This window comes from Phodopus roborovskii, unplaced genomic scaffold (genome assembly GCF_943737965.1).
Source record: "Phodopus roborovskii unplaced genomic scaffold, PHOROB, whole genome shotgun sequence".
In the NCBI taxonomy this organism is placed as follows: Eukaryota; Metazoa; Chordata; class Mammalia; order Rodentia; family Cricetidae; genus Phodopus; species Phodopus roborovskii.
The window spans coordinates 411,224-436,094 of NW_026126415.1; the positions used below are offsets into that span (position 1 = coordinate 411,224).

Here is a 24,871-nt window from a genome sequence, read left to right on the forward strand (position 1 = left end):
GCTCCTGTCATCAGGGTCAGCGTGAGCTGTGTGTGTCCTCAGGAGAGGCCCGGCCATGGTCTGCCCATGGATATCACAGTGCATAGCTCTAAGTGATGGCTCCCAAACACATTCACATGCTATTTAGAGTCTTTGTCAATGTTCTACTGCTGTGAAGAGACACCATGGCAACTCTTATAAAGGAAAACATGTAATTGGCTTACATTCAGGGTTAGGGTTAGTCCACTATCAGCATGGTGGGAAGCGTAGTATCAAGCAGACAGACATGGGGTGATGCTCGAGCTGAGAGTCCTACATCCAGGTCATCAGGCAGCAGGAAGAGCGGACAGGCCCAGGGTACGGCTGCCCTTTGAAACCCCAGAGTCTACCCCTCGTCACACACTTCCTCAGCAGAGCCACGCTTACCCCAGCAAGACACACTTCCTAGTAGTGACTCTCCCTCATGCCAGGCATTCAGATACATGAGTCTATGGGCCATTTCTGTGTGAACCACCACACTCTTGTTCTGCCCCAACAGTTTGAAATATTTTAACACCCAACTCTCATTTCTCTCATAAAATGTTTTCTTATAAAAATATTCTTTGAACTGCTAATTTTTTTATAAACAAAACAATCAGAAACCCTCCCTACCTTTTAAGTTGATAAATTCTTTCTTCTCTTTCTTGTTTTTTTTTTGTTTGTTTGTTTGTTTGTTTGTTTTTGTTTTTCGAGACAGGGTTTCTCTGTGTAGTTTTGGAGCCTGTCCTGGAACTTGCTCTGTAGACCAGGCTGGCCTTGAACTCACAGAGATCTGCCTGCCTCTGCCTCCTGAGTGCTGGGACTAAAGGCGTGCGCCACCAATGCCCAGCTCAATTCTTCTCTTTCTCAGATGGCAGGGTCTCCTTCTGTTTCCTTTCCATGTAATGGGTTACTTGTTGGATATTGTGTAACCTATTCTCATGTCCTTTTATTTCCTAAAACGGTTGTTAGGTCTGCAAATGAAGACCCAGTAGAATGTGCAGTCATTACGGGGCGTGGTGGCATCAAACCACAGAGCATAGATTCTCTGGTCCGTGTGGTCCCGTTCAGTCAGGGTATGACGTGCACTTACATGCTTAGCTGCCTGTGTTCTGTGTTCTGGTAGCATCATTAATGTGGAGGAGACACGCCCCTCCTGTGTGCTGGTTCCGTCAATGCTTTATCCAGGAAGGGGAAAAACCCTTCCTGGATAAAGTCCTACTAACAGTAGATGGTGCATAGACTGTTATCAAGGAGTCAAGTAGCTGGCAGAGGCCCCTTGTGCCTGCCTGGTATTGTGTTCAACCAGCAACTGGTAGAAACCCTAGTTTGTACGTAGCATGCTGTAGGTGGTGCGCCGTTTCTGGGATGGTAACAGTCATAGAAACTCCATGGAAATGCCTGCTGCTAAGTTTATAGAGTAGTGAATGCTTTTCAAAGTTTACAGGGAAGACAGGAGAACCGTTCACATGGCAGACACACACACACACACACACACACACACACACACACACACACACACACACGAGCTAGAGAACAATTGTCTGACATGTGGAACAGCGTTGAAGGCTCTGAGAAGCGCTAGTGAATGAGGAGTGGGCCATCTTGCTGAGTCATCTACAGAAGAGGATGAAGGGGAAAGGAAAGCATAACCAGCAATGAACACATTATAGAAACAGCCGCATAACAAACATTTCAGAACCCAGGGACCCTGCAGGGTTTGAATTACACAGGCCATAGTCCTTGGAGAAATACAACATAAAGGCGTGCTGCTGATCACAGGCAAACACAGCCTTTCTAAGCAATCCTTTAATGAGTTAGATACAGGGTTCTTCTAGTAGCTTCCAGCAATGGCATCACCAACCATGGACATAATCTGCCCCAAATGGCATCATGGCTGCATGTAGGATACCTGAAACAAGATGGTCCTTGTCTTAGTTAGTTTCTGTTGCTGGGAACAGACACCATGACCAAGTGACTCATAAAAGAAGACATTTAACTGGAGGCTTGCTTACAGTTTCAGAGCTGAGTCCATTAACATCGTGCAGGGAGCACGGTGCCGGGCGGGCAGGCGGGCAGGCGGGCAGGCTGCTGCTAGAGAGGCAGCAGGGTTCTACTTCCAGATCCACAGGCAGCAGCAGGAGAGACTCTGGGCCTGGCTTGGGCTTCTGAACCCTCCAAGCCCACCCCCCAGTGACACTCCAAGGCCACAGCCCTATTCTCAAACGGTGCCATTCCCTAATGACTAAAGCACTCGAATATATGAGCCCTGGGGCACTCTTACTGGAACCCACAGTCCTCTTTCTGAATTATTGTCAGGGCTCTCAGGACTGATACCGTTCACCTCAAATAGTCTTTTATGCAATGTCTTACAGTGTGACAAGAAAAAGTGAGTACAATACAGTACTTAGGGAGAAACTGCATTCACTTAGCTGTTATGTTAGAGTTGTTCATCTACCATGTGTAATTTAGAGATTAAATACCATCATAGTGAAGCATGTATAGGCCAAACCATAGTATACCTAGGATTTGGTTATTACCCAACGTTTCAGGCATCCTCAGGGGACGCTGAAACATGTCTCTATGGATGAGGTGGCTGCTGTTCTGAAATCACATAAGAAATAGATAATTTTTAGTGAAGGGTCAATAAGGACATAACATAAAATTCTAAAATGAAATTCTCTTAGATTAAAAATGTAGGAATAATGGGCTGGAGAGATGGCTTAGCCATTAAAGGCTAGGCTCACAACCAAAAATATAAAAATGTTGAAATAAGACCTTGGTGACCAACATTTATTGCAAACTTAGCTGCAACACTTTGTGACATATCCAACTCTTTTCCAGTAACTTTTTTCACCTTTATATTTTCAAGTTTATTTTTAATGGCTGATTCTTCCAATTTTATTTTTAGGCCAACAGAGAAGTTTGCTGATTGTCACTCCAAGCGTGGCACCTCGTGCTTGGTTAGCTTTTCTCCTATCTACTTTGTCAACATTGAAGTCTGGGTGGAAGCAGAAAACGCCCTCGGGAAGGTCTTATCAGAGGCTATCAATTTCGACCCCGTGGACAAAGGTACCTAAAGCCTGCATTTGAGACTTTATCAGGCTACTTGATGCTTTGTAAATTACTTTTCAGACTCCAACTAATGTCAAAGTGTTTATTATTAGTATAGTAATTTTCATAGTCTTTTTATATATTATTAAATGTAATTTGGAAACAGAAAAATAGCTGTTCAGTCATACTCAGCCGTTTTCAGTGTGCTTTTAGAAGGTTTTATCATTGCTATTTGTTTTTTTTTTTTTTTTTTTTTTTTTGAGACTAGGTGTCAAGTAGCCCAGCCTGGTTTAAAACTGACTCTATATCTGAGTCCAACATTGAATTGACCCTCCCCAAGCGTTACCTTTTGGTATCCGTTCAATTTTCCAATATCTCATACCATTGGCAATCACAGTGACTTCATTTGTAAAAAAAATTTTCAGTATTTTTTATACCAACATCTGAAAATTAGCAAATATACTGAACAGCCAAGGAAAAGCTTCCTAAGCATCTCTTCCTATCATATAGCCGAGTGTCATTTCTAAAGAAGTTTTATGTGGTAAGAATAATCTTATAAAGAAGATCATGGTTTGTTGACTTTGCATATGAAATTATAAAAGTAAAACATTACCAACATTAGGACTTGTTTTATTCTTCAGTGAAACCCAACCCACCATATAATTTATCAGTGAGCAACTCAGAGGAATTATCCAGTATATTAAAGCTAACATGGAATAATTCAGTTCCTTTAAGACTGAAATCTGACATTCAATATAGGACCAAAGATGCCTCAGATTGGATCCAGGTAAATTGAAAGTTGCTGTTTATTCTAATAGTGTTTTTTGTTTGTGTGTTTGCTTGTTTTGTTTGTTTTTAATGCTAGTAATAAGTTTTACCTCTTCTCTCAATGTGTTAAGTTTCTGCCTATGTGAAACATTTCATTTCACAGCCATGCCAATAGAAACAGTGACATTTGAGGAAGTGATGCAGGGTCTTAGGAAGAGCATTTTGGATGGAACTGTAAGGCATGCAGGTTGATGCAGAGATTTTAATAAGCATGAAATAGAGCAGGGTGTGGCATACATAGTGCAGACCATCTTTGCTACAGCAGGCTAAAACCTGCCATCAGCTTTTATAAATTTTACTGGGGCATGTCTCTTGTCTTTATTTTGGGGGTTAGAGTGGAAGAATTGTATGGTTGTAACAGATTTTTCTGGCCCACAGCCCACAATCCTTACCCTGTAGCCCTTGATAGAAGGAAGGTTGCCAACTGCTAGTACAGGGTCAATGGGAATTTCAGGATTGGAAGGGAAGGAGTGATGTGCCCAGAACTAATGCTCTCAGCACCGGAAGTACTGGCACCCATGCCAACGCCAGCACGTCGTGACTGCCTGGGCTACTCTGCTGCAACCCCACTTATTACAATTAATTACAATCAATTAAAGCAAAAGTGATTGCGTTATGAACTTATATGGGTATTGAGCCCAAAACCTTGGAACTACTTTCTGCTGCTCCAGTTCTCATGGGCTTGGAGCACAGTCACAATCAACAAAACGGAGTAGAGAGGACATGTGCCTAAAGGTCTTCAATATATATTGTAATTGATGTCATAGAGTCTTAATTCAGTAGTGCAACAAAAACCCTACCAAGCTTAACAACTAGTTTTGTATCCAGTATCGAAATCTCAAAAGTGGAAGAAAGAAGTAGTAATTTTGTATATTTCATCTCCCCACACCCAAATAAAAGACAAATTTATTTATTAGGCTAGCTTCTAGTTTTTTTTCTTTTCAACACCTGTCTATCTATCTGTCTGCCTGTCTATCATCTATCTATGTATCTGTCATCTATCTATTATCTATCATCTATGTATCTATGTATCATCTATCTATTACCTATCATCTATCTATTACCTATGTATCATCTATCTATTACCTATCATCTATCTATTATCTATGTATCATCTATTATCTATCATCTATCTATGTATTTATGTATTATCTGTCTATTATCTATCATCTATCTACCTATTTTTGTGTGTATGCATGTGCACGCATACATACCACAACACAACTTCTTTGTGGAAGTCATAACAACTTAAAGAAGGGATTTTCTCTTTTCTTTGTGTGGACCCCAGAACTCATGTTATGCTAGGGGCAGCCACCTTCACCATTTGAGCCGTCTCGCCAGCCCTTGCTTTATTTCCTTCATGGGGTTGGATAGCCACCTTTCCCCTGGCAAAGGCATATCCTTTTTGTCCACACAGCTCTTGTCATGGTATACTGGCCTGCATGAGGTCAGGGTAGGCTCCCTTCCCATCTACCTTCCCATGGGTTAGTGCATGGAAGGGGCTTGATGGCAAAGAAGAGGTATAGGACTGAGAACATGTTTGTTTCTTCCCTCTGTGGAGTAAGCTGTCTCTCTAAGGCTGTGCCTATCAGTGCCGCCCTCTCTGACTCCTCATTCAGGCTCTTTGACCCTTTAGACATAGAGTTAGTTGGTAACAGTACAATTCCTAGGATACTGACCACTCAGATTCGTGTGTGTGTGTGTGTGTGTGTGTGTGTGTGTGTATCTATATATATGCTGAAAACTAGAGATTCATCTTACATAGTTTTGATACATACAAAACTAAAGTATTTTATTTATTAACAAAAACAATACTTGATTCCGTCGAGCTCAAGAATGTAAACACAAATCATATATAAAAATAATAAAATGAAGATTGAAAACATAAGCATACAATACACTAGAACATGGGAACTATGTGGCTTAACAGAGTAAGTAAAATTCAAGGGAATAGACTTCTCTAACAAAATTTAAGCTGTCTTATAGTATGAAGGTCATTTAAATTACTATTATTTTGCTTCTGAGGTTTTCTACATTGCAAAGGAAATTCACTTTACTTTGAGAAGGATGACATTCAAATGCCAGTTGCCATTTGGAGTACATGGACCATTCTCATTCCTTTGACATAATACCTAACAAAAGTATTTTAAAGAAAGAAGGGTTTATTTCTGCTGACATTTGGAGGAGACACAGCCTTCCCTAACAGGATGAACTGTGTCTCCTGCAGTATATATATGCTTGCCCATGTCTTTTTACTGTGCCTCCCTCAAGTGTTTTGTTTTTGCTTATATAAGTTTGTGTTTGTTGGTTCCTTTGTTTGCTTGGTTTGGGTCTTTGGGATAGGATTTACTTCAATCCTACTTGCTCTATCTTCACTAGGGCAATCCTCCTGCCTGATGTTACAAGCACATGTCATCTCTTTCATGTTGAAAATCTGAGTGTTACAGTCTCATAGAAAAAAGAAAGAACAGATGATGTCAGCTATAGAGTGTCATATTTTTACCTTCCTGTCTCTGTAGAGGTTGATTCATTGATCTCACGTTAATTGATTTCTAGTGTACTCAGTGTGGGAAACTCATGCGTTGGTGCTGATGCTGCGGTGATTTCTTTTCAGGTCCCTCTTGAAGACACAGTGTCTCCCCGCACATCCTTCACTATTCAGGACCTTAAACCTTTTACAGAGTATGTGTTCAGGATCCGCACCGTCAAGGAAGATGGCAAAGGCTACTGGAGTGACTGGAGTGAGGAAGCAAGTGGAATCACATACGAAGACAGTAAGACCTGATGCTTAGACATGGCCACCTTTCCCCTGACAAAGGCGGCTACCACAGTCAGGGTCGGGGAAAACAGATAGAGTGATAGATGTGTATTCAGGGAGAAATCATTTACCACAGAGACAGATGGCCGCCAGCAGGCTCCTGTCCCAAGGATGCCGCTAGATGCTCTTTGTCTCCGACCAGGAAACGAGAGAACTCTGAGATGTCCAGCCCCAGACCTGGTTCTCCCAGGTCATGTCTCACCAGTCCCCATCCCCCAATGGGCGTGGTCAGTGCAACAGGTTCAGGTGGAATATCTCACTGCAAGTGAGACCCTGTCTCAGAAAACAAAATACTGTCAAAAATATGTGTTATGCATTTTTCTTCCTACCAGCATTTGGTAAGACCTTGGAAAAGGCCTGATTTGGGGTTTGGGTTGGTTTGCTTTAATTTTCCTTTTTTCATCATGATTACATTATAATTACACATGCTCTACAGAATACAAAAGCACAAAAAGGTGTAAGAGTCTAGAAAGGGTCTCTCAGGGTCTGGTGAGATGGCTTAGTGAGTAAGAGCACTGGTTGCTCTTTTAGAGGCCTGGAGTTCAATTTCCGACACCCACATGGCAGCTCACAATCTGTAACTCCAGCTCAAAGGACCCCACACGGCTCTGGCCTCCATGGGCAGTGCATACTAGACCTACATGCAGGTAAAACACTCATAAAATTAAAACAATCTGAAGAAATAAGACTGGTGATACCTTGTACAAATAAAGCCTGTCTGAAGGTCAGAGAATGACCTTGCCACTAGCTAACCATAGAGAGTGGGACAGAAACTTCATCTACATAAGACTCTCTTCACAGAGCTGCTAGCATTACTGCTCTCCTGTGTGGGCACCAAGAAGCGATCCTTTGGCAGAGACTCTTCTCCTAACAGCCCCTTAGCTCTCAAACCCCATCCCTTCACACCGTCTTGCTGGAGGGTTAGGTCACTGTGTGAACTGAGTGTCAGGCAGGAGAGTCCCCTCGTTTGTTTTATAAGGGTTTTCTGTTGTTCTCATAAGCACAGTGAAGAAAGCAGTCTTGCTATGGCCAATGTGAAAATGTTCAGTCAAATAACTAAGCTCCTTTGGCTTGCTGGATTTTTTTTTTTTTTTTTTTTTTTTTTTTTTATACCTTGCAGGGTAATTCCTACTCTGTAACACAGGCTTGCTAAGTGGGAATTCTTAAAGTGGTTTTTAGAGGGTTGTGGGTCCATTTGTTCATGTTCATGAAACACCTCAGAATGTAAGCAACATCCAGTTAAGTGTGCATTCAGAGTTCTCAGAGCCAAAACCTTACAAACCATCAGATGAAGCTTTTTTTTTTTTTTTTTTAAATCAGTACTATGAAGTGATTGCCAAGATCTATTAAATTAGGTATGATGGCATGTTCTTGGAATCATAGCTATCTGAGAAGCAGGTTGGAACGTCACAGCTTCAGGCCCAGCTTGGCCAGGCACAGGATCCCATTTGCTTTTCAAGAAAGAACTACTGTTAAAACCATGAAGATACATGAATCAAGAGAGTGAGAGAGTTGCACACATTTGCATAAAGTAGTGGGTTTGCTGGCCATGAAGGAGCCATTAGAACAGGCAAAGGGAAGGCTAGAGAACCTAGGAGGCTGCTTCGAGAGGGGAGGGTGAGCGTCTGCGCAGAAGAAAGCTTGCAAACAGTAGCGATGTCCTCTTGTCTGTTTACTAGCATATACTTCTATGTCTATAGCAGTGAGATGAAAGAATTCCACTGTAATCCACTGCCAAACACCATGGTACAGCTGTTCAGGAATCTAGATTACCAGCCGTCACCTGCCTAATGAAAGACCCAAATACCTTGTACCAGTGGGCCTGCTGCTGGAAAGACAAATATTGTGGCTGAAGGACCAGACCATTAAGAACAAAGAGAATCACTTCAGAATTTTACTGTATTGTTAAGATAAAAGCATTTTATTATATGAAGTTTGTGTTTTCTTTAGGACCATCCAATCCACCAAGTTTCTGGTATAAGATAAATCCATCCCATACCCAGGAATCTAGATCTGCAAGGCTCATATGGAAGGTAAAAAACTTAAAAAACAAACAAAAAGATTTTTACTGTTATTCTATGTAAATGCATTTAAATGTTATTTTAAGTTTTTTAACATTTAAATTTTTATTCTGTGCATCTTAATTTCCTCCAGGCATTTAGTAATGTTACTGTATAGAAATGCAAAATCTTATGCAAGCTGATGAAGCCAACCAGGTTGAGTGACTTAGCTGACCCCTCACGTGGGAGTTCAGCAGTCTGTGAAAGTGTACCTCTGTAGAGCAAGGCCTGTGTTCTGAGTTTCTCTGAACTCACTAGGGAGCCTCTTAGGAGGAAACTGAAAGAGGCTTGCAAACGGCAGAGTGTGGGCTGCTGAGGCCATGCATATGTTGATTCAATAGGTCATACTTTACAAGGGGAAAATGCCGAAGCTTAGATAATGTGGACTAGCATCTCAGCTGTGCAGAACAGCACAGACCCAGGAGCTCGGCTGTGCCACAGCCCCGGTTCAGTTAAGGGTTTCCTGTTTGTCTATATTCCTTCTTAGTGAGTAGTACTAAATTCTGTTTGTCTATATTCCTTCTTAGTGAGTAGTACTAAATTCTGTTTGTCTATATTCCTTCTTAGTGAGTAGTACTAAATCTAAGTGAGCTCAGGCTGAAGAGACAGCTCAGCATATGAGCACTGCTTGCTCTTCCAGAGGACCCAGGTCTGGTTTCTAGTGCCCACAGGGCAGCTCACAGCTGTCTGTAAGTCCAGGTCAGGGGATCTAGCACCAACCATGCATACAGTACACGTGCAGACATGCAGGCCAAACATTAGTACACATAAACATAAACTAGCCTTCTTTATAATGAGTTTGCTTTTTCCTTCCAGTTAAATATTTACAGGTTTCACATACTGGCAGAATTTGTGGATGTAAAAAAATGATTATTGAGGATCCATAAAATAATTTTTGGTAATATTTTATTATAGGAATTGCCTCTTTCTGAAGCCAATGGAAAAATCTTGGATTATGAAGTGATTCTTACACAGTGGAAATCATTTTCACAAAATTACACCACTAATGGTACAGAATTGATAGTAAATCTCACAAATAATCACTATATAGCATCTCTAGCAGCAAGAAATATGGTTGGCAAATCAGATGCGGCTGTCCTCACCATCCCCAGCTCGCACTTCAAAGGTGTGTGTAAGTGGGGCCTCACGTGTGGGTGTCGGGGTTAAGTGTGGACAGGGGGATCCACAAAGCAGCATAGAGAGGCGGCTCTGTGCTCAGATCAGCGGGACCCATCCATCAGGGCTTAGGAAGTTCGGCCAACTCTTCAAGTGCTTCCCGTTGGTTGGTTGGTTGGTTGGTTGGTTGGTTGGTTGGTTGGTTTGGTTTGTTTGAAATACGTTTCAAGGTTCTCAGAACTGCCTCTGCATGTGCCATAAACATATTGTTTATCTCTGTCTGTTAAGGACAAAGACACAGTTTAAACTTAAATACACAAAGCCTTTGAAGATTTGGGGAAAAGAATTTGCGTATAAAAATGAACTATCTATGTGTGAGTGTTTTTACTTTGGAGGTTTATAAGCCACGTGCTTTGGATATGACAGTAAAATATTGAAATATCAGATCTGTGAATGTTAACTGATTTTATCCACATTCAACTTTGTCTTAAAGCTTCTCACCCTGTAGTGGATCTTAAAGCTTTCCCGAAAGATAATAAGCTCTGGGTAGAATGGACTGCTCCACATAAACCTGTGAAGAAGTACATTATCGAGTGGTGTGTGCTGTCAGATAACTCACCCTGTGTCCCAGACTGGCAGCAAGAAGGTGGTAGTGTGACACAGGCCTACTTAAGAGGTACACCTCCCTAACTGCTCGCCTTCTGTCCGGCTCCCTGACACAGCTGTCTTTGCATGCTTTTGTCCTTCTTTTTGGTTTGTAGGTGTCGTGAGCCACTGAAAAGACTTAGAGCCGCGGTAGAGATTAGATGTGTGACTCCTGGCGAGTTACACTGAACACTTAGCCTCTGAGCTGTAGGGTCTCTGTGTGGAGAAAAGGCTAATGCTTTTCTAGACAATCACAAAACTAGTGGAGAATCAACTCCAGCCCTCACTGCCTGTTTGGTTGTTACCTGTGCTCAACTCAGCTAACTCCCTAATAATACTCCAGATATAACATAATTCCCCAGTTCATAGGGCCATCGAGTACAGGGAGTCCAACCCGAACACAGGCTTCCCTGTGCTTTCCAGTTCTACCATAGAGTAGTAATGGTATCACAGGTTCTAAAAGCACTGCTGTGTGACTGCACCTGCTACCTACAGCTGTATGATTGCAGCACTGCCTATGTGGTTATGGAGTCATAGAATAGCTTTTAGTGAAACAGAGCACGCCACGTGTTTCCTTTCATAAAGAAGGGCGACCATCAGAGTCATAGGCAGGCAGGGGTGGCTGCTGTAAACCACGGGTACTTGTAAAGTGGCATGTTTGCCTCTTACCAACCTGCTCTTCAGTGTTAACAAGCTTGAAAAAAAAAAAATATATATATATATATATATACACACACACACACACACACACACACACACACACACACACACACACAGCCTTACCATATAAAAACCATGGAGCTTAAAGAGTATAGGGTCAGCCAGGCGGTGGTGGCACGCCTTTAATCCCAGCACTTGAGAGGCAGCAGCAGGTGGATCTCTGAGTTCGAGGCCAGCCTGACCTACAAGAGCTAGTTCCAGGACAGGCTCCAAAGCTACACAGAGAAACCCTGGCTCAAAAAACAGTAATAATTTTAAAAAAAGAGAGCATGGGGTCATCCAGAGACAAGGGTTCAGGACCCAGTACCCTGGAAGCATCGTTGTTAGAGCAACATTTAGAAGTAGCTCACTTTTTGGTGATAGTATTGAGAAAAGGGAAAGTTGCTCTTCTTAGGAAGACAAAGGTTTGTATAATTCTATGGATGTTAGTGAGGGGAATAGAAATTCATGTTGAAGGTATAAACAGTGTAATAACCACCTTATTTTCTGGAATGATTGAGACATGTTTTATAAAAGACCATTTTAACTGTTGCCCGCTAACCCATACTTTAGTTACCTGCTAAAACTACTTTGATCCCTTGGAAGGGTTAGAAATAAACCAAGTACTGCATTCAAGAAGTACCCTTGGTTGTTTTCCTGACACCCCTGGGCTCCCACAGCTGTGCAATGGTGCTTGTCCCATGGTATTACTGTCTTACTGTGGGCACCTGGGCAGGTCTCAAAAGCGGCCAAAATACCTAAGCTGTCCTGAACATAAAGACACTCTACTTTTATTAACAGCATAAATATTTTTTATACTTTTCGGTTCATTGTATTGGCAATAAAAGTAGCCTTTTAGGTTTTGTTTTTCTGGCCCAGAATAGCTCCCAGCTCATTATCGTCCTCCCTCCCCTACCATTAGAATGCTAGGCTTTCACAGCCAACATTCATTATTTTAAGTTTTCATTTGGTATACAAGACAATTTTATATATAAAACTGCAGTTTTAGAAGAAAGGAAAATTAAGTAGTCATAAATTATAAGGTAAAAATCATTCCTCATTTGGGAGGGAAATTTTACTTTTTCTGTTCTTGTAGGAAGCCTCCTGGAGAGCAAATGCTATTTGATCACTGTGACACCGGCGTTTACCAGTGGGCCTGGGAGCTCTGAGTCGGTAAAGGCCTACCTTAAGCAAGCCGGTGAGTCCGCCCTTACTTGCTTTGAAAAAATGCTTTTAACATGAACAAAACCATTTGATCACTTTTAAATAAGAATGTTCAAATAATTGTATTAACAGACTTTTCACTAACGTGTTATTTCCTAAATTGTAATGCTTTCCGGTTACCAGATGCATTTACTGTCTTCCAGCACCTTCTAGAGGACCTACTGTTCGGACAAAGAAAGTGGGGAAAAATGAGGCTGTCTTAGAATGGGACCAACTTCCTGTTGATGACCAGAATGGATTTATTAGAAACTACTCTATATCTTATAGAACCATTTTTGGAAATGAAATTGGTAATAAAATTGTAATAATTACTAAGAATATGTTACTAAAACTTTTTCTTAAGCTTTTAGATACTAGTTTCTCGTATAATGTGTCTTGTACTATATAGCATCCTTAGCAGACACTTGCAAATGTCTGTTTCAGTTGTGTTTATGACTCTGGTTTTTGAAATACTGATAGTGTGGCTTAGCAGGCAAAGGCACTTGCCACCAAACCTAATGACCTCAGTTCAACCCCAGCCTCACATGGTGGAGGGTGAGGGGAGCAAAGTGAGGATATTAATTATTAATTCTCAAAAGTTGTTCTCTGACCCTCTCTCTCTCTCTCTCTCTCTCCCTCTTTCTCTCCCACCCCCCCTCTCACGCACGCACACACATACAGAGTAACTGATTTTGCACTTTTAAGCTTTAAATATATATTGTTTTGTCCTTAAAGAGTTTTTAGTTATAAATGTTTGCTGGGAAAATATTTTTATTCCTCTTGAATACTTCATAATATATATGTCAAATATATGACAAATAGATAAAAAACATTGGCTAAAAGAAGCATTTTTCCTTCCAGTTGTGAACGTGGATTCTTCGCACACGGAGTACACACTGTCCCCTTTGAGTAGCGATACGTTGTACTTGGTACGAATGGCAGCGTACACAGATGAAGGCGGAAAAGACGGCCCAGAGTTCACGTTCACAACACCCAAGTTTGGTAAGAAGTCATGACGGTTTATATGTTTTAATTCAGCTAGAAACGGATTTTCTGTGCTAAAATGTTGTTTGAAAGTGCACCGTTGGAAGATGGAGACGCCGTCCAGTGGTAGAGTGCTTAACAGCGTCAAAGCCCTGGCTGTGTGGGGCCGGGTGAGATTCACAGAGTGGAGTGGAGACGTTAGGACGCTTATGTTGTTCATCTGGTTTAGGTTGCTGCTCTGTACGTTTCCCCCCACTTTGGAGCCTGCTTAACTGTGGTGGCTGAGCCACCTGTACTGTAAATCCCAGGAGCTTACTGACCATTCTCTGTGGGTTCCCTTATTCACGGGGTGGTTTGTGTCAGCTGTCCATCTTTCCTACACCCGATCCTTCTGCTTACAGACACACTGCTTAAGAAACTAGTCTGGCCCATTGACTGTCCTGCTGAAGTCGGTTCCCAGCCCTACTGCTCCTAGGGAGACTGCCTGTGCCGCTACTTATCGACCACCCGGTCCTAGCCAGCCAATCCTAGCCAGTGCTGACTTTAGCTTGACCTGTTTTTCTGATCTTGGCTGGGAATCTGTTGGCCGTTGCATGCTTTAAGTCCCTGGTGTCCCTGGTTCTTACAGCCATGCTTTTGTTTTCCTGCCTGCACTGCACCTTCTCAAGTTCTGGATTCTGCAGAGCTCTGTTATTGGTCCAATTTCCTTCTGTGCCCATTTAGACTCCCTACATGGGTTCAGCTACCTTCTCCCTGCCACAACCGTCCAGCTATTTGTGAAAACCATTTCTCCCTCCCAAAATCTAAGAAAGTTGGGTTGCTTGTGCTTTGTCCCCTGTTGTTAATCAGCTTGCCCCTTTGACCAGAGGTTCATTGCTGTCTTACCCTCATCCTGTCTAAGTGGACCGTCCTGGGTTACATCTGTTTTGGCTTTTCTGTAGCCTTCCTGAAGGTTTACAATACATTCTTTTTTGAATCATTATAGACTTTCTCTTATTTTATTGTATTTATAATTCTCCAAATGCCGCCAGGGGAATGGTCTATAGTAATGTCCATGTTCATTGTGGGTTGAATGTAAAGATAATGTATGAGTGTGATTACATAAAATCCTGATGTTTCCTACAAGGGAAAAATTAATGTAGTTTCTGAAATGAGATCCCATGTAATGACATGTTAATAAATCCATAACACTTAATACTTGAAACAAACACTGAAAAATAATTAGTAAAACCTTAGAAGTATTTCCCTAGCTGCAAAAGTCATACTCAGTATAGAAAATTTTTACAATACAGTATAAAAGGGAATAGGAATTTACTCAAATTCCATTCTCAAAAATAACCTAGATTTGTTTCTTCTCTATTTACATTTTTTAAATGGATCAGTAATACTGAAACTATAATTTGATGTTATTCTGATGGTGGTTACCTAGCTACAGTTTCCTTTACAACTTCCTCAAATGGCATGGGAATCTTGCCCCAAAAGACTTTCGCTTAGTTGAGAGATACTGCCAAAAGTAATTAAAACAGAGCTATTTGGGAAGTTTCCTCGAGTGGTTAAAACAGAGCTATTTGGGAAGTTTAACTCGTAAGCAATACAAGTCTAAACCCATCAGCAGAGGGTGTTTCACCTTTAAAGAAGGTTCTTGGAGAAGACAAAGCTGTAGACTCGATGTAGAAAGTAGGATGAAGAAGTGTCTGGAGACAGCATGCATGGGCTCAGGACAGGCACATGAGAGATGCAGAGCTTGGCTTAACAGCAGTTATGAGAGCAGTTATACCTAAGTTGTCACCACTGTGCCCACTCAACTTTCCTGCTCTTTAGCGATTGTCTACTAGAGCCACCTTGGTGCCTCGTGAGCATCCCTCCTTAAATTCTGTGGCCTACGTACAGTAGATGCTCAGCATGCTGATAATCGTTCCCAGGAAGCTGAGCCAATTCTCCCCCAGTGTGTATTCCTTGCTTTTGTATAGCCCGGTGTGCAGCGTAAGGACAAGTGGCTGGGATTAACATGGACAGAGAGAGGGAGAAAGGCTACCCCCAACCCGAAAACCAACAGGCGGGCTGAAGGAGTGTTGGCTTTGTTGATAATCTGCAGTGCAGGCACTTGGAGGACAGACGGGAGGCTGGGTGGGTTCCCTAGTGAGCCCAGGTCAGTCTGGGTACACTGTGAGATACGGGCTCCATAAACAGAAAATCAGGCAGCGCCCAATGAGGACATACGTTCTTCCCTTTCTGCACGTGTTAACAGTTTCTTCTCCTTTACCCTTTGGTTTTTAGCTCAAGGAGAAATAGAAGCCATAGTGGTGCCTGTGTGCTTAGCATTCCTCTTGACAACTCTGCTGGGCGTCTTGTTCTGCTTTAATAAGCGAGACCTGTAAGTACCGGCTGTCACATTTTGAGCTGCAGTTTACTCACATAACAGTATGTCACTGTCTGAAGATCACAGTTGAATTGATTGTGCACAGAGGCATCCCCGCCATGCATCCCCACCCCTGCAAAGCTTCCTCGCTCATCGCTAGCCTGCCCTCCCAGCCGCTGTCTCACACAGACTGCCCTGTGCATGGGGCCAGGTGGTTCGCAGTCTGCTGTGTCTCACTCACGCATGCTCATGCATGCTGTTATCTAATTCTTCTCCTCAGTGCTGCTGCTACATCATGTTCTGTCGTGTGGTGTGTAAGGGAGTTAGAGGTCCCTAACGCTTGCCTAGTGTCCTACTGCTATGAATGTCCACATTCCAAGCTCCGTATGGGCACATGTTTTCACGGATCTCAGATAACTACTTAAACTTCATAAGAAGCTGCTGGAACCAGGCATGTAGCTCTGTAGTAGAGCATTCAGATGACACGTGCAAGGCTCCAAGTGCAATTCCAGCACCACAAGAAGATAAAGAAACAGCCCCACGTGTCCCTACACCCCCACGCGGCCAGCCCCACGCTCCCTCGGCGTCCCGCCACCCCCACGCGGCCAGCATGACCAGCACTTGGTGCTGGGGCGCTCGCTTGGTTGTTCTGAGAGTGGGGGTGAGCAGAGTACTCACTGTTTCAAATCCATTTTCCCGACTCTCTTCATGTGTCACCTCGCTTGATGATGGTGTGTCTGTTGAAGTCTTGTCCAATTTTAAGTTAGGTTGTTTTGCAAATACTGAATTATAAATATTCTTTTTGTTCGAGAACAAAAATTTTTGACAAATACATGTTTTGCAAATTTTGTCCCAGTTCGTGAAGTTTGTTTAACTCTGACTTTTGGAAAGCAGAAGTTTTTAATTTTGAAGTTCCTTTTTCTTCTGATTCTTGTATTTTGTAACCTTTTAAATAAATCTGTCTAACCCAGTGTCGTATGTTTTCTACTAGAAGTTCACTAGTTCTTTTTTTTTAGAGAGTTTTTAGCTCTTTAGCATCTGTTGTCCATCTGAACATGCTATGGGGCATGCTATGGGTCAGAGTTAGGTCCCTCTCCCCAAATCTAGTTCTGCTGATTTTGACAATAGCTCTCTTTTCAAGTAAATGTATTTGTTCCTCTGCCAAAAATCAGTTGTTTCTGTAAGTTCATAGTTACTTCTAGACTCTCATTTCTGTTCCCCAAAACTATGTTTATTCTTTTTTAATGTCTATGTTTTGAGATTGGGTTTTCCATAGGCCAGTCTTGAATGGAGCCTGTTCTGGCTTCTGAGTGCGTTACCACTGTCACTTTGTGTCTGCTGCACAATATTTTACAGCAAACCATCTTTATTTTCTGACTGGATATTTTTAACTGAAAGTTAAATGTCTTTGCATTTGTTTCTGATGGGACACATCATAACATCTAAGACTTAAAGTTCTTAATTGATTTTATTAGAGAATCTAATCAAGAGATTTTTTTTAATTGAATATTGTTAACCATTTTCCATTAGGAATACAAACAATCTATTTGTCTTTTTAGCAGTATCCTTTTTGGCTTTAGGTTAACAGATTATTTTTGTTGGTTGACAGAAAAAAAGCTTCTCATTGTTACATGTGATTTTACATATGCCTTGCTTCTTTTCTCTTCAGAATTAAAAAACATATCTGGCCTAATGTTCCAGATCCTTCAAAGAGTCATATTGCTCAGTGGTCACCTCACACTCCCCCAAGGGTAAGAGACTGTCTTCTAATTGTTTCTAGTGTCTAGGCTTATTTATTAGGATGTTTGTGGAGTTTAATCAAAAGATACTCATACCTGGTGAAAATAAACTAGTTCTCAAATAGCAGCTGTCAGAATCATGAGCAATCCTCACACAGTGGTTACCACAGCATGTTTGTGCCAGCGCCCCTTACCCTGTTCTGTAAACTCAACACAGACTGTTGAAAATGGAATCTGAGAACATGCTATACAGGGATCTGGGACTGGATGTTAATTAAGAGCTGGCTAACACTCTGCCATCTTCACACTGCGCAGATGAGTTCTGAGAACTGTACTAGACTTCACTCTGAGCGCACAGCCTACAGGGCAGTCCTCCATTATCCCCCAGTATTTCTGAGGTGTTTTTTTTTTTTTTGGTCTTATTTAATTCTAGGCGTACTGTAAATATGAAATATTTAGTACTATTTATAACCTATTTGTAGCTTACAGCAGTACTGATTTGGAAATTTTACATACAGACTGATTCAAACTTGTTTGGCTGTCCACTTGCTTACTGGTTACAGAGACTTGCTGAGAGGGTTGGTTCCACCCTGAAAGTCACTGAAAAGTTTCAAAGCTGCGCCAACTCTTAACTCTTAGAACAATAGAGGGCCTGGAGAGATGGCTCAGCGGTCACAAAGTTGGAATATGCCCAAAGTAATCATTCATTTTTCTTCTTTTCTAGCACAATTTTAGCTCCAAAGATCAAATGTATTCAGATGGCAATTTCACTGATGTGAGCGTTGTGGAAATAGAAGCAGACAACAGAAAGCCATGTCCAGATGACCTGAAGTCATTGGACCTGTTCAAGAAGGAAAAAATAAGCACAGAAGGCCACAGCAGTGGCATCGGGGGGTCCTCATGCCTGTCGTCTTCCAGGCCCAGCATCTCCAGCAGCGAGGAGACCGAGTGTGCGCAGAACACGGCCAGTACTGTCCAGTACTCCACTGTGGTGCACAGTGGCTACAGGCACCAGGTCCCCTCAGTGCAAGTCTTCTCCAGGTCCGAGTCCACCCAGCCCCTGTTAGACTCCGAGGAGCGGCCAGAGGATCTGCAGTTGGCAGACAACGTGGACAGCAATGATGAGATCTTGCCCAGGCAACAGTATTTCAAACAGAGCTGTGGTCAGCCGGAAGCCAGCCCAGACAGTTCGCATTTTGAAAGGTCAAACCAAGTGTCATCAGGCAGTGAGGAAGATTTTGTCAGACTGAAACAGCAGCAGGTTTCAGATCACATCTCCCAGCCCTGTGGGTCAGAGCAGCAGAGGCTGTTTCAGCAGGGCCCTCCCGCAGGCGCTCTTGGCGCAGGGACTGGCGGCCAAGTAGAGCAGTTTGAATCGGTTGGAATGCAGACTCCAATGGATGAAGAAATCCCTAAAAGTTACTTGCCACAGACTGTGAGACAGGGTGGCTACATGCCGCAGTGACGTTCTGGGTCCTGCAGACCTTCGGCGGGACCTGTAGAGGAAAAATCATCTTCCCTCCCTGAAGATTGTCACTGCCCTTAAGGACAAAGTCCCAACCGGGCCTCTCGGCTGCAGAGTGTCCCGGCCCCTCCTTCTGACACTACATGAGCTGACCCTGCCCTCGAGATAGCTGAAGGGCTCCTGCTGTTTAGATGTCTGCACTGAAGAAAAAGTGCCTGAGATTTGCAAAGCTTTTGTCACGTAGAAAAGGGAATTCACAGAGCTGTGGTGTAGTACAGCAGTGCTGGTTTTAATGACATCAGTCATCCAGATGCCAGGTGCAAAGTTCAAGGCCCTCCTCAGCCAGTAGCATCATTGAAAAGGACTGTAGGGCAGAGTGTTCAGACTTTGTCATCTGGCAAAATAGTGAGGGTGGGTTCATTTCTGGTTCTAGCAGTTAGAGAGTGTTCGCTTCCTCCCAGCTGTTTTTATCAGTGTTGCTAGTTGTTAGAAAAAAAGGATGAAATTTAAAAATGAGCAATGTAGATGTTCCCATTTTCTTAACATTACCCAGACCTCACAGAAATCTGGTTATTATTGATAACCTCTTTCAAAACCTGTAGAGGGCGCTGACGGGGCCAGCAATGAACACTGGAAACTATGTCAAGCATTTAAAAATTGCTGTTTAAGCTGTGTTTTCTGAACACACACAAACACCGGGACAGATGACCCCGCAGGCTGGATAAGAAGCACTTTATACAGCATGTCTTCAGCTTGAAGCTGTTTTAACTGACTCCACCTTGTTTTATTTTCAAGAACAGTAAAGAGGTGTTTGTTGAAGGGAACATTTGCCCCAGCCACAAGCATCATCCCAGAGTAAACAGAGATCTCAGCGACCACCCTGGTGGAGGTCCGTGTTATACTACGGAGCTGAAGAAGCCTTAAGGGTTTTGTAAAGTTTGCTGGGTGGGAATTGAACCCATGGCCTTGCACATGCTGGACATTCACTTTACCACTGAGCTACCCACCCACACATCTCATTCTGTTTAGGCTCAAGTGATCCTCCTGTCCCAGCTTCCTGAGGATCTGGGACTTTGGGTTTGTGCTGCCACACCCAACAAAAGATGGTATTTTAATATCTGCCATTTCTGAGGTAGAGTTTTACATGTGACTTAGGAGTGTCTTAAACCTAGTCCTGGGCGCTCTGTTAAGGAACAGTCCAGGTATCTGGGGTTTAGTACCAAAGCCGTTAACATATTTGTACCTGACTTTCCAGTGTGACATGGAGGCAGGGGCTAAAGCTAGAAGTGGCCGGTTACCACTAAGTGTGCTCACCGGAAAAGCTCTGGAGTTTCAGAGCATGCGCACACTGAAATACTTCTAGCGATACCAAACAGAAGGCTAAGAAGGAGCGATACTCATGGGGTGGGTGTGGCTTCACTTTTTACTCTCAGATGGTGTTATATTAGACTTGCAGATATATATTATCATTTATATTTTTATAATAGCTAATACTTTCTGAGTTCTTTCTCATGTATAATCCTCGTGAGACATAGACATTTTTGTCCTCATATATTCAGTTGCCCACTTGGCAAAACCGATCTGAAACTGGGAAAATGGCAGAATTGGAAGTAGATGAAAGTCAGGCTGGGAGAGGTCAGGTGCGGTCAAAGACCAGAGTTCACACTACATGCGATGCATCGCCACCCTTCAGCTAGACATCAAAGCCTGGTCCGCTCGGGACTAATTTTCTATGTATGTATGTCAAGAGATTAACACTTGCTAAAATTTTCCATTTTCTCACAGAAGACAGTGTAGTCGGGTTGCTGTGTCCGTGTTTAGCTGTAGACCTTCCTATCAGATAGTGGTACTGGGAACTTTGTAGTGTGAGTCTGCACCGGGGCAGGGGCAGGTACCCAGTGTTGAGTTCATGAATGAGCGTGAGAGACCATGAAGGGGGGGGCTCACTAAAACAAGTTTCCATGTCGACTCCCATTCAGAAAACGTCCCAGTGAGCCAGTGCCCCCACCAATGGAGATGGTTGTGTGGAGCCGCGTGAAGACTCGTTCAAGGAGTATATAATGGATCAGTTTTGTCCTCAGAGAGAAAAACCAATCATGAACTCCGTCTTAAATACAGACTTTTCTATAGCATGTTCTAGAATAATCTGGATGCATGTGTTTTAGGTAGGCAAAGAAACTAATCTGGCTTCTTTATGTAAAACCAATGTAATAAAGCTAGTTGTGTAGTTGCTCTTCAATTCTTTCGTGTGTAAAGGTGTAATTTAAGGCACACCAGAAAACAGCCTCTCTTGTGGCCAAAACTAATGCACTGCTTCCAATGTAGGTGCCTCAGGATTCAGAGAGAATGGAAAGTCTTAAGTTACACATCCTACCAGCATCTCATAAAGGAGTAATCCTAACCACTGTTACAAAACTTAGAACTTCAACCTTTTACCCACTTAACACAACATCTGAGCCCTTTGAAAGTCCGAGTGGTTATTGAAGAACACATCACAGGCAGCAGCAGGAGGAGTACAATCCCCTGCGTATTGTGTCTACTCGGCTCATTCAGCTCTGCAGAGCTCCTGCGCGTGTTTATCAGTTCAGCCAGGGGCCCTAGTTCTTACAGTCAAGCTAAGTGGTTATGGAGACACTATTAAAGCTCGTGTTTAAAGCAGGACAGCTCAGGTACCTTCAGACCTTAAATCCTATTTTTTAAAGCTGTCTTTTTTTTTTCTACCCACATAATTAGGAAAACTGTGCCATAAATTTAGACCTAATAATCATAGGATTCCTCAGTGTGTGTTCCAGATGTGTACTGACAAGGTAGGACAAGCCAGGAGACTGCCCTGTTATGTTCACTCTTCTGTTCCATGTTACTGAGTTTGTTTTAAAAGCAAGTTTTTAACCCATCTGTTAAACTGCAAAAAACGTAAAGATCAGTTATTAAAAATAACCACTTAGGCTAGCTTTCTCTTGCACGTATTACTGTTGGGTTATTTTGCCTGGGTAAGATTAGTTTTTGGGGTTTTTTTTTTTGTTTGTTTGTTTTTTTTAAATGTGTCTTCCTATAAATTAAAAAACACAGCCATAAAATGTCAAACTATTTAGGGCTAGCATAAAGTGGGACACTCCAGAGTTCAAAGGAATAAACTAGCAGACCTACTCTGGGGCCCGGGTGCCATCATCTTTTCAGGTTATTCATCAACAGTTCATATGTCAAGACAAAATTTTCTCAAGCCAGATGTATTTTCTCTTGGATTCATGTTTTGTTTTCCAGTCACACGTAGATTAGCATGTGCTCACCGCATCAAAGATAAAAAGGAAACAATAGCTCCAGGTTGAGTGCTGGGGTGATAGTCACTTGTTCTATACCTTTCAGGGTTTTTGCCCCTCGTACGCGCCGCCAAGTGGTTGGTTTCTTATTAACCAGCTGTCAATACTGTAGCTGGATCTGGGTGAAGTGCACTAGGCTGGTTCGATAGAGTTTTTAGTCCTGCTTCCACCATCATGGCAGGAACTGGAGGCTGCAAGTGCTATTCATGAACAGTGAGACGTGATGTGTTAGAAGCAGGGATGTTACAGAGGCGAGTATTTGAAAACTAGCCTTACTGTTGTGTGTAATGTACTCCGAAAGCAAGTGCCCTTTGCTAGCGCGCTAGCGCCGTGCGGCAGTAGGCGTTAGGTATGGCTCCTTTTCCTGTCTTTGCCCTTAGCTGAACTTCATGCGAGCGCAGTTCTTTTCGGGTTTGCCCACTGTTTTAGCACCCCACCCCCACCCCTGCGGCCCCGTTTGGAAAGCTTGTGCGTGTATTACCTCTGTAGTGAGTTGCATGCGATCAGTATAACCAAAGTGATCATTTTTATGTTGACTCTACCACCAGTGTCTTACTATGTCAGCTCTAATCCTTTAAGTAAATTTAAGAAAGAAATAGTTGTCCTTTCTGTGTGTGGTCGCCACTATCTGACTGCCATGCATAATGATTTGGTATTTATCAGTACTGGTGTTAATTAATACGGGTCTTGGTGGAGATATTTTATAGGGGGTCTATGGCTTTTTAAAATGCTATTTTGGCAACATGGAATGGGAATTAGAATAAACTGCTACACCACATTGGCCCCAATAACAAGATGAGACCGTCAGTTACAGTGTTCAGATAGCATCTTCGCTCCGTGGATGACCCCTCTGAACTTACTCAGGGACAAGTGTAGCCTGCTGCGCCACCTTGTGTGTCCTCTGCGGAGCTGCAGTCTCCACGCTCGCCTCTTGGGGAAGCTAAGTCAGCTGGCAACCTACAAACTGGGCAAGAAGTAGACTTCTCTCCTTCAGATCTACCTGGGACTTACACAAAACCCTTCACTTTGGAGTAATTGTTTAAATCCCATATTTACTGCAGGTCCTAGAGGAACAGCCTGCCTTTAATGTACGCTGTGTGGGTGACAGTCCTTCCTGCTTTCAGAAGGACCCTTGTTTCCCTAGAGGGAAATCCTTCCTCATCTTACTGAGAGCTGCTCACCTTTCTATTGGTTTGATTTGCCTTAGAGGAATATATGAAAATCCTTCCACAAACTACATGTGTCCTGTTCCACACCAAGGGCTCGGTGTGGGTGTGGGCATTTCGCAGAGTGGGGCATACTCTATGTCCTCCAAATTACTGACTCTGAGACGGGCAGAAGATCGACAGAGGACATAAAGTTGGAAATTGGGAGCCACTGGGGAATGTGTCTTTGATCTGGGTGAAGTCTGAAGCGGCTGAGAGCAACAGAAAGCGGGATGGCAAAGACCTCAGCATAACCGACAGACCAGGGCTTGAGAGAGGCAACCTGCTGGGTGTGCGGCCAGGGACACACCTAACAGCCCTCCCTCTGTAAGAGCTCAAGAGGGCGGGGCCAATGGCAAAGTGCCCGCCCTAGTCAGGCTGACTTCACTCAAGGGCTGACGGCAAGGGGCTGAAAAATAGCTCTCTTCCTTTCACGGAAATTGCACGCACATGCGTACACACACACACACACACACACACGGCAAGAAAATGTGTTCCCGTTAACAATTGGTCCTCACCTTCATGAGTTCAACCCCTTCCAGTCAGAGACCCATCCCCAAGCTAAGCAGTGCAAAGCCATGCTTAGAGTTGGCACTTTGGAGGACTTGGTGCAGCCTTAGACACTCTTCCTTGAGATTACAACAACAACAAAAAACACCTCCGTTGTTCACAGAGCACACGCGCATCCCAAACCCAGCACAGAACTGTCACTACTAGGTTCAATCTTCAGTCACAGAGTGTGATACTATTTCCCCACTTTACAGATTAAAGCAACGGAGCTTAGGAAATTATCAAGCCATAGGTGAGTAGGCCCAAATCTGAGGCTCAAATATGGGTGAAGGCACGGTGATGCCCCCAGTTGAGCCTGGCAGGCCTGCCTCGCTGCTCCTGCTCAGCATCTCTATGGCAGAGAAGCTGGCTGGGGTGTACTGTCCCGCGGGGATAGATAGGCTCAAGCAATGGCCGAGCAGTTTGGCAGTGTGAGCGCCCAGCCCCTTGCCCAGGGCGGACATGCTCGGAGGAGCACATCACTCACCTTTAGAGTCCTCATGCACCAGGCAGGAGCTGTCCCTCTCCAGGCATCTCCCCATCCTACCCAGCTTCTCCATCCCTTACCAGTCCCACCCGGGGGCCGGCCTTTAAGTCACTGCACCTGTGTTTGTACCCTGACTTGTTTCTGGGGAACTTCCACACCATCCCTGCCCGCCCTTCTGTACAGAAGCATCATTCTGATTTGTAACAGTCCTGTGGAGTGACGTGGTCAGGTGAGCACAAGGAGGGACCCAGTGATGGTTAGTTGTGGAGTCATCCAAAGTGACAGGCTCATTGGACCCCAGTTCACCAAACTTCAGGGCTCATGGGGTTGCCTGCTTGGGTGTCAT

The 24,871-nt window shown here is 43.3% G+C and overlaps 1 protein-coding gene across 1 annotated transcript in view; it reads left to right on the forward strand.

Annotated features, from left to right (window-relative positions):
* Positions 1–21,197, forward strand: part of Il6st (interleukin 6 cytokine family signal transducer) — a 28,008-nt gene extending 6,811 nt beyond the window's left edge. The window contains exons 4-15 of the mRNA XM_051183066.1: positions 2,909–3,069; positions 3,693–3,838; positions 6,494–6,653; positions 8,648–8,730; positions 9,673–9,883; positions 10,367–10,549; positions 12,314–12,415; positions 12,585–12,731; positions 13,282–13,422; positions 15,682–15,778; positions 17,433–17,514; positions 18,227–21,197. Of these exons, the coding sequence (XP_051039023.1) occupies positions 2,909–3,069; positions 3,693–3,838; positions 6,494–6,653; positions 8,648–8,730; positions 9,673–9,883; positions 10,367–10,549; positions 12,314–12,415; positions 12,585–12,731; positions 13,282–13,422; positions 15,682–15,778; positions 17,433–17,514; positions 18,227–18,967 (2,254 nt within the window). The 3' untranslated portion in view covers positions 18,968–21,197. The remainder of the gene's footprint in view (positions 1–2,908; positions 3,070–3,692; positions 3,839–6,493; positions 6,654–8,647; positions 8,731–9,672; positions 9,884–10,366; positions 10,550–12,313; positions 12,416–12,584; positions 12,732–13,281; positions 13,423–15,681; positions 15,779–17,432; positions 17,515–18,226) is intronic.
* The last annotated feature ends 3,674 nt before the right edge of the window (positions 21,198–24,871 follow it).